The sequence below is a fragment of the Nomascus leucogenys genome, chromosome 15 (genome assembly GCF_006542625.1).
Source record: "Nomascus leucogenys isolate Asia chromosome 15, Asia_NLE_v1, whole genome shotgun sequence".
NCBI classification, from domain to species: Eukaryota; Metazoa; Chordata; class Mammalia; order Primates; family Hylobatidae; genus Nomascus; species Nomascus leucogenys.
In genome coordinates this window covers 91,559,104-91,572,959 of record NC_044395.1, presented here as the reverse complement: position 1 = coordinate 91,572,959, position 13,856 = coordinate 91,559,104, and the positions used below count along the sequence as shown (strand labels likewise).

The 13,856-nt window shown below is 34.7% G+C and overlaps 1 protein-coding gene across 1 annotated transcript in view; it reads left to right on the top strand.

The window, feature by feature from the left end:
- Positions 1-13,856, top strand: part of DCDC1 (doublecortin domain containing 1) — a 451,976-nt gene that overhangs the window by 189,343 nt on the left and 248,777 nt on the right. Inside the window, 1 exon segment of the mRNA XM_030829012.1 lies at positions 4,729-4,821. Coding sequence (XP_030684872.1) covers positions 4,729-4,821 — 93 coding nt within the window.

Here is a 13,856-nt window from a genome sequence, read left to right as displayed (position 1 = left end):
TTGATAGTCCCAAGAATCAACTTTACTATTTATGGCAGGAGCAGATAGCATTTATTTGATATGTTGACCTTTCCACCAGTTTGATTTTATACATTTGAACTTTTCAAACCAATGCCTGGATTTTGGATTCATTTTTGTGGACAGGTAGGCAACCAAAAATATCAGTCCTATCCAATTTGAAAGGATACAGACTCATTTATTGTTTAATTCTTTTACCAAATATTTTTTGTGTGGCCACTCTTAATTCCGGTAATGCATTTCCAGATACAAATTAACTAGGATGACCAAATTCAGAGTTTTCTGGACATCTATATACCAAATAGTGGCTTCCCCCACTCTCCCAGCAGCCACCTCCCGTTCCCATACATAAATGGCAGCCAGCAATGGCTAGAAACAAAGGACTCTCTCCCAGTCCCTGAATACAGTGACATTCATTCTGAGAGAAGCTGGGGCAGCTCTTTGAAAGCCGACTTCTTCAGCTCGACAATAACACACAATGAGTTATTGACTTGTTTATATACGGAGCTCTTTTCAGTAACTAACTCTGACTCCCACAGTCTGGACAAATGATTGATTTCGTGGTTAGAAAAAGAGAAAGCTCTTGCGCTAAACTCTGTAGTGCAAACTACTTCTTCTCCATTTGTTCTGTAACTGAATAGGACCTTATTAAAATGCACTTTCCAAAAAAATACCTGCAGCTGGCCTTTATAACCATGTTTTGTATATATAAATAAGTAATTTGTCCCAGTCTTTTGTATATTAACAGACCATTGGGAAACTTGTCAATATATATGAAGGCTGATTATCGTGTTGTTTCTGCTAAAACAGTATTACCTATATTGATCTGCATGTAAAATATGGATCAAATATTTATTAATAGATCAACTAATCTATTGATCTCATGAAAACCTTGGATTTTTTATATTAATAGATTCAGTTTTCTTGTTGGGTCATGTTGATTCATTAAGCACATTTTATATAACACATATCATATACTTCACATTTGAATCATTAGCTATTCTTAATACAGAGAAAACAACATGCAGAACTATAGTTCAGAGCAATGAGAGTTTGGTTGGACTAAAAGGCTTCTCTCCCTTTGGCTAGTACCTATCTGGAATGTCAATATGAATTAGGTAGACATAACACACTAGCTGGTTAAATTACTGTACCTTTTCTAAAGATATTAATAATTGAACTCGAGTTACTATAGTATTTTTCTCCTATAAAATAGATTTTTAAAGATCTTAAAATGTTGTTAAAGTTTTTACACAATCTGTATTATTTTTCTAAGCACACTTTAAAATATTTTGAGGAGAGTTAAAAAGAAAATCCATCAGTGGTGAGTGATGCATGTAAGATGGGATCACTGCTGTTCTGACTGTATTTCTCCAGCAGGAGGTCTTGAGTCCGTTTTCCCCTCTAGGATGTCCATAAGAGAGCTTCCTGAGCCAGCAAACATTTGAAGAATTCCTCAGAATTAAGAGCACTTTTAATTATGGTCACAAGGGGCTACATGTTTTAAAAAGAACTATATATTACTAAACTATGACCCCTTAGGGCTTTGGAGAGGGCACAGTGCCTGAAACCTTAGTATTAATAGTTTTAAGTAAACTGATATAGTTTGCAAGGTAACAACCAATGGAAATTGTTTCATTGGAATCTGTTACTTCAGGTATACCTTTGTGGATTTTTTTCCCTTAGTTTCTAAACTAACTGCTTAATGTGAATTTATTCCTTTTTATCTTCTGTTTGTCTAACCAGACCATTTTCCTGAAAAAATTTTTTTCAGTTTTCTTTGATAGAGCCATTATGTTTCTTGTTTCTTTCATTTTGGATACTGTTCTTGACTAGTTTCTTGATTGTTCTATTCTGGTTCCCATTAGTATTGAATGAACCCAACTTTAACCTAAGTATGTATGACTAATGTTTGTTACAAGTTTTAAAAATCTTAGCAGCAAGGCCTGACAGAAATGATGAATGAAACCTTCCTGTTTAGCTTGTTAGATTTTCATACGCACAATGACTATTTGAAGATGCCTTCTTATATTTAAAAGGGACAAGATATATTTAGAACCAAGTGACTTGATTGCCTCCTCCCCTATATGGTGGGGATTTGATTTTTCAGTTATGTTCAAATTTTATCCACCTTTCTGTTTCCAATTTTTAATTTTTGAAATCTCTACCCTTCTTAACACATGAAAAATCAACCTCAGAAATATCAAACCCATTGGCAAAAAGTTATTTCATATATTTTAGATAAGAACAGCAAATCGAAAGCATATAGTTTTATTTTAATGAAGAAACAGGATATTCTCATTAAAGGTGACAGGAGAGAAGAATCTTACCATTGTTACCATGTCATGGGGTTTGAGGGAAAGATGCTGTTAGCACTGCATATTATTAATACCTCAGGCTGAAAATGCCCTTTCTTAATTTGACTTTTTACTTTCAGCGATTTCCTCTAAATGATTTCATTAAGATGTATCCTTTGGAATGCCTTGTCTGTTTCTAGAAAAGGACCCATGTGTGTATCCTTATATTTTGGTGACCATTTATTTCTTAATATCTTACTGCACTTCCCTTTTGGAACTATGCTGTGATGCTTTTCAGTAGCATTGGTCTGTTTTCCCCCTTTTATGTAGATTAGCTAGTGCTTCTTTAGTAGTCGAATATTAGGGTCGAGGTGATTTTTTTTTCCAACTGTGGTGCTTTTAAAGGTAAAGAATTCCCACCTTTTAAATAAAAAGTTCCTTGGCAGCAGTTCTAAATGTCATGGCCCTGAAAACTCATTAGCATCGGCCTCACCTGCTGTGGCACCAAAGAGTTTCATGGCTCTGTTTTTGTTTTGTTTTGCTTCCCTGTAACAAAGATCTGCTCTGAAAGTTTTTGCATTTGGAAATAAATTTTGTAAAGAATAGATGAACTTGGTAAATATTCTCCTGTCCCTCTCTTCTACACCCATTTCCTCTTCAGATGAGAGCTCCCCTGATCAAATAAACAGACGCTTGAGACCAATATGTTGTGCCATGGTTCACACCTAGGCTTCCATGTGTGGAAGTTGAGCTTGATATTTAAGTTTTCTTAGTATTAAGGGCTTTTTTGTATCATTTAACTAACAAATATATCCCTTGGGAATAGTTTCACATAATGATTTTTCAAAAACTCTTTATCAATGATTCTCAGTCTAGGGCAGGGATTGGCAAACCCCTGCTTGTTGGCCAAATTCAGCCTGCCACATGTTGTTATTGTTGTTTTTTAAAGTTTTGTTGAAGCACAGTCATGCTCATGTACATATATATACACATGTATATACATAAATATACATGACTCTGCCATTGTAGCATGAAATAGATATGTATATATGTGTATATATATAGTGTGTGTGTATATATGTGTGTGTGTGTGTGTGTGTATATATGTAGTGTCTATTTCATGCTACAATGGCAGAGTCAAGTAATTGCAACAGAGATTGTATTCTCCCCCCGCCCCCACAAAGCCTAAAATATTTACCATCTGGCCCTTTACAGAAACATTTCCCAACTCCTTATCTAGGGTGATCATCAGAATCACCAAAAGATTCCTGGGCCTTTTCTCTCTAACAAAACAGAATCTCTGATATGCTTAGCTGTGTCTCATATCATCAGATAAAGTGTCTACAGGTTTAATACTATTATTCTAGTATAGATGCACATCTAGATTCAAGAGGTCATATTTTTGAACCTCCCTTCCTCTATTTTATACCAAATATAGGAGTAAGTCTTCAGGTAGGGTTTGGATTAAAGATTTATGTTCACTCAAACATGATTTTCCAGGCATACAACTGAGAAAGCTTACTTAAAACAACAACACTAACAAAACAAAATGTAAAAACATGGTCATTATTCATTTTTACTCCAATCCTCAATAATGAAATATGGTGTGGGAAGTCCGTTGCTGAAGAATTATTAAATATTCCAATTCAGAGGGTTCTCTATTAGGCTCTTGTTCTCTATTAATGTCAGTCTGTTGAGCAAATATTATTTTGGGAGTTTAACATCATTTTTGTTTGAAAATAAGAATTTCATATAAAACATAACAATTTCATGTTTAGCATGAAAATACCGTTTGTTTCTATAAGGATTGTTTATAAAGAAATATAGAATGGGCCACATTCATTTTTTTATAACACATGGGTTGGCAGCAGTAGTAGAATACCTTTATCTAGCTTTGTAAATGGAGCAGGTTCAAAGTAACTGTTTATGTATTTAGATACATGATCCTTTGTCATGAAATATAAATGATTTAGCACCATTCTAGACTGTTGAACTGACACTTTTGGTTTATGTCATTGACTTCTTATCCCGACATAACAGCAAACAATTTACTCCCTACACATAATGAAAGGATTTAATAGAAATATTAACCTAATTTTTTTTTTAAAGTTGCTGTGTCCATTTTAATGAAATGCTTTAAAAAAGTACTCATCAGTGTCTAATATCTGCAGTTAAGGACACTCTTGCCCTAAGTCATCTTTAGTAATCCTCAAAACAATAAAAGATTTAAAGTAAAAGATTCAGTTTGTTAAATGTTTTAAATATAAAAATGAAATTCAGAGTTTATTTTCATGTATCAGCAAAATTAATATCAAATCACATTCATGATTATGCTTAACTAGTTGTTTGAATAAATGTTGCTATTAGGTGTCAATAGATACCTGCTTTCATGCTGTTTATTTATTTTTTCTAGTTGAACCTGGTCATGAATGAACAGAAGGAGAAAATTACAGAAAAAGTCATTCTTTCAATGACAGCAAAGGAACACCATAAGGAACAAGAAGAAGTAGGGAAATAACTTTGTAAACTGTATAAAACTGCAATGAGGGCCAGGCACAGTGGCTTACGCCTGTAATCCCCGGACTTTAGGAGGCCGAGGTGGGCAGATCACAAGGTCAGGAGTTTGAGACCAGCCTGACCAACATGGTGAAACCCCATCTCTAGTAAAAATACAAAAATTAGCCGGGCGTGGTGGCACGTGCCTGTAATCCCAGCTACTCAGGAGGCTGAGGCAGGAGAATCGCTTGAACCCAGGAGGCAGAGGTTGCAGTGAGCGGAGATTGCGCCACTGCGCTCCAGCCTGGGCAACAGCGAGACTCCGTAAAAAAAAAAAAAAAAAAACCTGCAATGAACACTAACTTTAAAATTAAGATAAATTTTACTTTGAGTCTTATAGTAAATCAACTCTTGTTAACTGAAAACAACTTATGATAGAAACAAAGTGATCACAACCGGGTATCATTTTATTGATATAGACAGCATGAAAAATAATTGTATGCTTGAAAGAATAAATCAAAGTATAATTTTCTGAAAAGTCTGATGAATATTTTCTCATAAATGTTCTAAATTAGTAAATTGTTACGTGCAATTTGAAACTGGAAGTTATAAAACCTACCAACTTACGAAAAACATTAAAAATTTTTTGAATTTTTGATAAATACTAAATTTTGCTGTTACATCTGGTTTTCTAAGAATAGAGTTAATGTTCTGAATTTTAGAAATACTAACAAAGTTATTTTTTATCAAGGGAAAACTATAGTTTACAAATGTTAAGCCTAAGTGAGCTAATCAGAAGATTCTGTAGGCAATATTGTAATGAGGAACAATATTATTATTAAAGCAAACCTTCTTCTCTTCAAAGGTCATGCTGTGAAGTTGACAGCATAGTCCATAAATGAAATAATACAAAATTGGTGTTAGACAAAAGGGGAAAATGATTTTCATGTCGTTTCCTGGAATGCAAAAGCATTTAATCTTTCTAAGGAAAGAATGTGAATTTTCTAATTTCTATGTACCACTGTCAGTAAAAATCCAAAGTAACTTCAGAAATAATGTGAATATTTTAAAAATAAACTTTTCATATATTTCTTTTTGATATTTTGGTAAATAAATGCATTCAAGCTTCAGGGTTTTGGTATTTCTTATCATTATGATTGCATCTTCCTTACTAACCATGTGTTTTGTAATAGATGAATAGGTAGCATGCACCAAATTTTCCTGTGTAAATTCTACTCTTACATTAGAGACCATATTAGTATTTGGGACATACTTCTCTGGTATTAAAGACTATATTGTAAAAATCGATTAGCCATCTCAGTAGATAATATTTCATAAGGAAAATTAAACCATTTCTAAAATGTAATAAATAGCAATTACACAGATTTAAATTATAGTTCTGACTCATTCTCCTGAATATTAACAAGTTACAAGACTAGGTTGTTAATTATAAATTTGAAAAAATATCATTCTCTGTGTGCTTGAAAAATGTTTTACCAGAATTGGAGAATTTAATTACATTTTCACAGTAAGTTAAAAGTGAATCTACCACGTATCTTGGAAACTTTGGGAAATGCAAAGAAGTCTGTCTAGATTAATTAGTATAATTAAAGTAATATCTATCTATAGCAATACCAATTATCATTAGAGATTAAATAGAAAATATTGTAAAAGAATGACAGATTATTTTCTTTTTAAACATTGTAATTATTTTGCCTTTTGATATTTTATGCAAAATTAAAATTTCAATGACTAAAAACTTGAAGTGGCCTTGGAAAATGATCAGTACAGCAAATATGTAATTTTAAATCTTACCTTGTTAGCAACATTGGAAATGAAAATTATCTTTTCTGGAAAATCTAATGGCAATTATATTTATTTGTGTTTCTTCTTTGTTATCATTTTTATTTTTTTAGCACTATATATTTCAGTGTTCTTACACAATGCCTTATTTAGTCATATATTTGCTTTTTCAGCTCTGGCTCAAAAAGTCTTTTGCTTACTTCAAAAATCAAATACACAGCGAGGAGAATACATATTCATGTATATGTATGTTCGTGTGTGTTTGTACGTCTGATACTTTCTAAATATATTCCATAGCCTCTGAAGATAATTTCTGTGTGATTACTTGGAAAGTGATTATATTAATCTGGATGTGTAAGTTCTAACTTTTTGTTAGAAAAAATCTAAAAGACTCTTTTTAGAAAAGTCCTCGTTACCACTAACATAACTTTCTTGCCAGGTGAGTTATGAAGGCATTTAAAATGACACTATTTTCAGTTGTTTCTTACCCCATGAGTGGATGAGGAAGTTAGACTGTTGAATAGCTTAAAAAACTTTTGATTAGAAAAAGTCTAAAACTTTTAAGGTTAAAACATCAAGTCTAATCAACATACAGAGAAAGGAAATCCTGATGGAAAAGAGAAAGGAAAAATTTGGTGGTGAAATTACTTCAATATTTTTCCTATGATTTGTATACAAATACATTCCTAGACAATTCTCAAAACCCAAATTAAACATCATAAAATCTGAGATTTAGATCTTCTACTGCCTACAGTTTTATCTTAAAATCTTGTTTTATTTCCCATAATTTTTCCACATGAAATTTGGGAGTAACAGTAGTGTATGCATCATAAAACCACTTTGAGGTGATGATATATGTCAAAGTACATTAAGCTTTTTTAAAATTTTTTTTTAAATTTTTTTATTTTAGAGATAGGCTCTCTCTCTGTTACCTAGACTGGAATGAAGCAGTGTGATCATAGCTCACTGCAGCCTTGAACTCCTGGGCTCAAGTGTTCCTCTTGCTTCAGCCTCCTGAGTAGCTGGGACTTTAGGCATATACCACCATGCCCAGCTCATTTAAAAATTTTTTTGTAGAGATAGGGTCTTGCTATGTTGCCCAGGCTTGTCTTGAACTCCTGGCCTCAAGTGATCCTTTCACCTTGGCTTCCCAAAGTGATGGGATTACAGAGGTGAGCCACTGTGCCCAGCCACATTAAGCCTTTTGGAAATTTGCATATGACTTATTAATATCAGTATAAAAGTGCATTATTCCAGGTTCTGTATAATGTAGGTACCAAGATGACATTAACTGTGTAGAATGTTATTAGAAGAAATGCCCATGAGAGAAAATGGAAAGAGCACTGGATAAGGCTGAGAAATCTGTCAGACTGAAATGCAGGCCTGACCCCAAATGAGGGAGGAAAGGAAGGTTGCGTGGAAACATCCTGGACCACTGTGAAGTCTAAAGATTTGGCAAAACTGTTGGTGGATTTTTGAGCCAAACTTGGCCATCAGAGGAGTCCTGTGATTCTCAGGGATAGACCTGCCTTAGTATCCTCAGACATTGGTGCTAATCTGGGGTTGGATTTCAGAGCACAGTAGAGGGGACCCATGGTCACTTATGCTCTTGCAGTTAGAGGTCTATGAGACATAGTGTCATAGCTGTCCCCATAGGTATAGTTGACATCATCCTTGTTGCTATCAACATAACCCCATTGCCAGAAGAGTTATGAAGACATTGAAGTTGTCTGTTTTCAATTGTTCCTTCTGCCGTGAGTGGATGGGGATGTTAGATTGTTGAATAGGCCTAAAAGCAGCACGTAAGGGACCTCTGGCTGAAAATAGGTTACATCTACCTCCAAAATGTTTCCCATCTCAGAAGGGTTCTAGGAAGCTATTAAAAATTTGGTAGTATTTGGGCCAGGCGTGGTGGCTCATGCCTGTAGTCCCAGCACTTTGGGAGGCTGAGGCGGGCAGATCACTTGAGACCAGGGGTTCGAGACCAGCCTGGCCAATATAGTGAAACCCCTCTTTACTAAAAAACAAAAATTAGCTGGGCATGGTGGTGCATGCCTGTAATCCCAGCTACTCAGGAGGCTGAGGCAGGAGAATTGCTTGAACCCGGGAGGCGGAGGTTGCAGTGAGCCGAGTTCGTGCCACTGCACTCCAGCCTGGGCGACAGAGTGAGACTCTGGGTCAAAAAACAAAAACAAAAACAAAAACCCACAAAAATTTGTTAGTATTTGAAGTGCTGGCAATAAGAGGTGCTACACACTTCAGATTTCCTGGTGAGTTACACCCAGCTCAACTTCCAAATCAAGAGATAGTTCACTTTGCTCTGAGGCTCCCATGTTTTTTCCAATCTTCATTCAACAAATTAGGGTTCTGTTTCCTTCTTACCCCTTAAAACATTGTATCATTGGCCCTGAAACCAAGAAGAGATTTTAGGCAGTTTAAAATACTAATTTTGTTTCCCTGCCTCCTTTTTGGTTCATCTTAAATATGCTGTTAATTAGAAAGTTTCCTGATCTTAAATTGAAGTGCTGACCTGGCTTTGAGACCATTCTGTGTGTTACATGCCTAGATGACGTTCCTAGTATAGAGGCTGCCACCGTTTGTGCTGATTTCAAGTGACAGTTCTGTGCAAAGTGCTCTGGAGTTCTCCTTAATAACATGGGTGGATTCAAGCCCACACAGAATTCAGGCTGACAGCTGAACTCATCACTAGAAAAACCAGGAGCTCCTCAAACAGTCATTAATAATAGCCAATGTACAGTATTCACAATGTATGGCTCAGAAATGTATAGCTTCAACATGTCTGCTTTTGAAGGCTGATTATAAATAGAATAACACTTTGCTCTGACTATAAATCATCTTGAGAATTTAACTGAATTCAAAGGTTGCATGCATACGCCATACAAACATGATCAAACTGCCCTACATGTTATGCAAAAACCAGTCTGTATGTTTATAGACATGTGCACATTTGTATTCTTTCAGAAGTTTGGGTTTGTTTTCTCACCAGAATATTCAATATTTTTTTGCTACCTTCTGCTTATTTGTCACTCTCCCAAATTCTGTACAAGTGTCACTTCCGTGCTGCATTTCCACGGAGAATGAATAGTAGAATGTGTAGGCTTTCTGCTGCACAATGAGATGGTGCATTTTTTCAACATATGCATACGTAAGCCTTCTTTTGTGAATGGGACTGATAGGGTCAGATAATGTTTAAAGGGAAAGGCTTTATGTCTCTCAGGCCTCTATGTTTCCACATGGATGCCCCCACACACACATAGATTGAATTATGAACAGACCCATTAATGCTGGGATCACAGAAGGTCAAGTTTTGTCTTCTTTTACCCCTATTCACATTGCCTTTGTAGAGGAAAAAAAAAAGGATTTGAAAAAAAAAAAAGATTCATGATGAAGAATTTTAAAGAACATTTTCCCCCTTTTAGCAATATCTGTGAATTGGGAAAAAATGATATTATGTAAAATAATTCAGGAGTATTATATTACCTACCTGATTTTAGTATATGAGTTATTTCATGTGTGGAGTTGTCTTTTAGGATGACATGTTATCATAATAACTGAGAACAAAACATAACACTTTGGGGATAAAAGACCTTATGAATATGTAAAGTAACATAAAGTTTGAATAAAACTGAATGGAAACATTATCAAAATGTCAGTGACAGGATTCTTGATATATTTTCTCCTGTGTTTAAGATATGTTAATCTTTGCTAGATACCTTGAGAGTTTTAAGTTATTTTTTTAAAATCAGGTGATAATTGGTGTAATTTTGTTTCACGTATGTTAACAGATTATCCTGGAGCCAATAAAAATAGTAGAGAAGGTTTCTGAAGCAACCAAAAATCTATGCCAGATGAAACTTTTAAGACTTTAGCCAATAGCCCTTTGGAGTGCAAATGACATCATCAATGGTATGGCTGGTTGCTTTTTGATGTCACATGAAATCCCCTATCAGTGAAAGGCTATGGACTGTGACAGTAAAACCAGTCATGTATAAAAATGCCCTCAAATCAAAGTCTGAGTTTCCTCCCTTTTTTTGTGTGTGACTTGCTATAGCACAAGGTGCAGTACATGAAATTATAGAGAACATTATAATTGACTAGTGAAATACAATGCATGATACTTAGTAGACTTTAAAGACTGCATAACATTGTATCTTCCTAAATCACATGATGCTGGAGATGGGTTCAGAGAGGACCAGTATTTTTCGGAAATGGAGTCCTTTTATTTAGGGCCTTTGGTTCTTGGACTTTAATTTTATCAGATAACCATAAATGCAAGCCACCTGTCCTGTATTGGTCTTTAGCTTCAAGGATGTTATACACTATTATCCATCGTTTTTTAAGGATAATACTGCTGGAGGGTAGTATGATCTGGTGGTGAAGATGAGGCTGAAAGGATAGACTAATACTGGATCATTTATCATTTCCATATTTTAAATGTTACAACTTTCTTGTAGAATTAACAGTACTATGGAAAGCATGGAAATTAATTCCAAAAAGTAAGAAAAGAAAGATAACGAGAGAAACCTGTCACTGAATTTTATAGCCTATAAACACCATTCTTTTCTTTTTCACATCTTCTTTCTCTTTCTTGCCTTCTCATTTCCCCCATTCACCTTCTCGTTTTAATTTCTTCTCTCCTTTTCTTTTCTTTTTCTTTTCATTAATTTTGTTTTCTTTATCTCATTTTCTTTTTCTGTTTCCCTTAGGATTCCTCCTGACCTCCCTGTATTGTCTCTGCCTTCCATTCCCATGATATCCAAAGTTTTGTCCAAATTTCACTGGCATGAGGGGCTTCCTTATGAATAGACAATAGAAATTTCTATAGACTCTCATTTGAATTTACAGTTAAGGGCTGACTCTTAGTAACCTACTATATAAGTTATACAGGATTGTAGGGATTTAGTAGAATGCAATGTATTTATCAGCTTTTGGTAGATTGTGCTGTGTAAGTCAAGCAGCCCAATAGCTGAGTGACTTAAAACAAGTATTCATTTTTTGGTCACTTTACATGTTGGCTACAGGTTGTTTGTGGCTCTCACCAGTATGTCTTTCTCAGTCTGGGATACGGCTTGAAGGAGCAGTTTCTATTGGGACATTACTGTTTTCATGGGGTGGGGTGGGCAGGCGGAAGAGAGCAATGGCAGAACTGCACAATGGTTCTTAAAGCTTCTGCTAAGAAGTGGCATATATTACTTCTGTTCATATTTCATTGGCCAGAGCAAATCACATAGGAATTCTGATGTCACATATATGTCACATATAATACTAATAGAATTATTAGTAAAGAATGAGCAATAGACAGTTGACTTGGATTAAGTGCCAGATGGTGATATCCAGGTACTAAGTGCTGGAAGGTCTGCTAGAAGAAGTGGGGTTTCTGATGAGTGGACTTGGATATAAGAGAGGAATGAGTCATAAAACTATGGCCTAGGCATCAAGGGACATACACTTTAATTTCAGTGCCAGTATTAATTATCTGAGTATCCTCAGCAAATTAACTTTTCTGGGATGGAATTCCTCATTTGTGAGATCAGAGTGTTGGGTTAAACATTATCTAACTTACGATACTTTAGAAATGGAAGGGATGTGTGTATGTGTGTGCAAGGGGACAGTGAGAAGAAACATTTCGTTAGAGGAGAGGGGTCTGATGGGAATATGAGCCATAAAGCCAGGTGGGGATCAGATTATAAAGGGTCTTAGAACCTTGAATACCAAGCTCAAGAATCTGAGGGAGCAACTAGGTGGTTTAATATACCTTTCAAGGTGGATGAATTTGGTGGAGGTAGCCTAATGGCATGGAGGGGAAGAGATGGGAACAGGGAGACCGCTTAGTAGGTATTTTGTTAATCCAAACTGGGGAGGGGGATGAGGGGATTGAGGGCTATTACTTATAAGAAATGAAAGAATGGATATGACATATACATATTTAGAAGAGGGATCTGCAAAATATAGCCCTGGGGACAAATCTAGCCTGCAGCTTATCATTATTTTTTTTTTTTTGTGAATAAAGTTTTATTTCAACGCAGCCATGCCCATTCATTTACATGTTGTCTGTATCTGCTTTCCAAATACAACTGTAGGGTTAGATAATTTTGACAGATACCTTATGGCCTACAAAGCCAAAAATATTTACTATGTGACCCTTTTTAAAACAAGTTTGCCAACACTTTATTTAGAAGAAAGGATTATTTAAAAGGAGTAGACAATTTATTACATAGGGACAAATAAGAGAGATATGGGAAACGAAAGCAAAATAGGAATCATTTTAAGTTAACTTGTTTCTATGCATGTAACGCTTGTAAAGGTCTTGGTAAAAGTCAAATGTAATTGAAATTTATATTTATACATATACATATAAACTTGAACTAAATAGGTAGAGTAGATAATACGTATTTAAGTCATATGAGTAATAGTGCACACTGGCTGTCACTAACTTCTCTGAATGCTCTGTAGAAGGGATAGAAATAATGGATTTAACATCAGAATTAGAATATAGGCTGGGGCAAATACCATATTTTTAGCTGACAGAGAAGTGGATGAGATGTAAGTACAAGGAATACTCTTGGAGAAGGATTTTCCATTTTGTCTGTGAACATTGAAATGAGCTATAGGATCTATACAGCAAATAGTTTGGAATTTCTGACTTCCTCATGTGAAATAGCGATAGAGATAGAAAAGGTAGACCAAGAAATAAAAAATTTAAACTTGTTATGCAGAAAACACCTAGATTTTAAAAATGAAACACTATAAAAATATACCAGTACATTGGCCACTTAATAATTCACATGTGAGGCTCATATGTCTGTCTAAAATATACCAAGTAGAAGTCTAGAAATTTAAAAATCAAAGTTACAGAATCCATAGCCTTTGGTGTTTCTGGAAAAACTATACGTTTTATTTTGACATTAATATATAATTAAAACATTTTCCAGAACAGAGCATTGTCTTTGAAGTTATATACATTTTAGAAAATTGTATCTATGAAATGTGGGAAAAAGTATTGGAATATTTGGGAGGAAGATAATAGGTTAATTTTAAAGGTCAACAAAATGATAATGAATTTAATATATATATTGAAAATTTAAATGTTACATGTAATAAAATACTCTAAAAAGGAAGATACATGTAGTGAAATGAAATATTTGGTGGTAGGTTACATATATTGGATTCTTTAAAAGTCCTAGGAGGGTTTTATTTTGTTAAACAGTTTAAAAGTCCTTT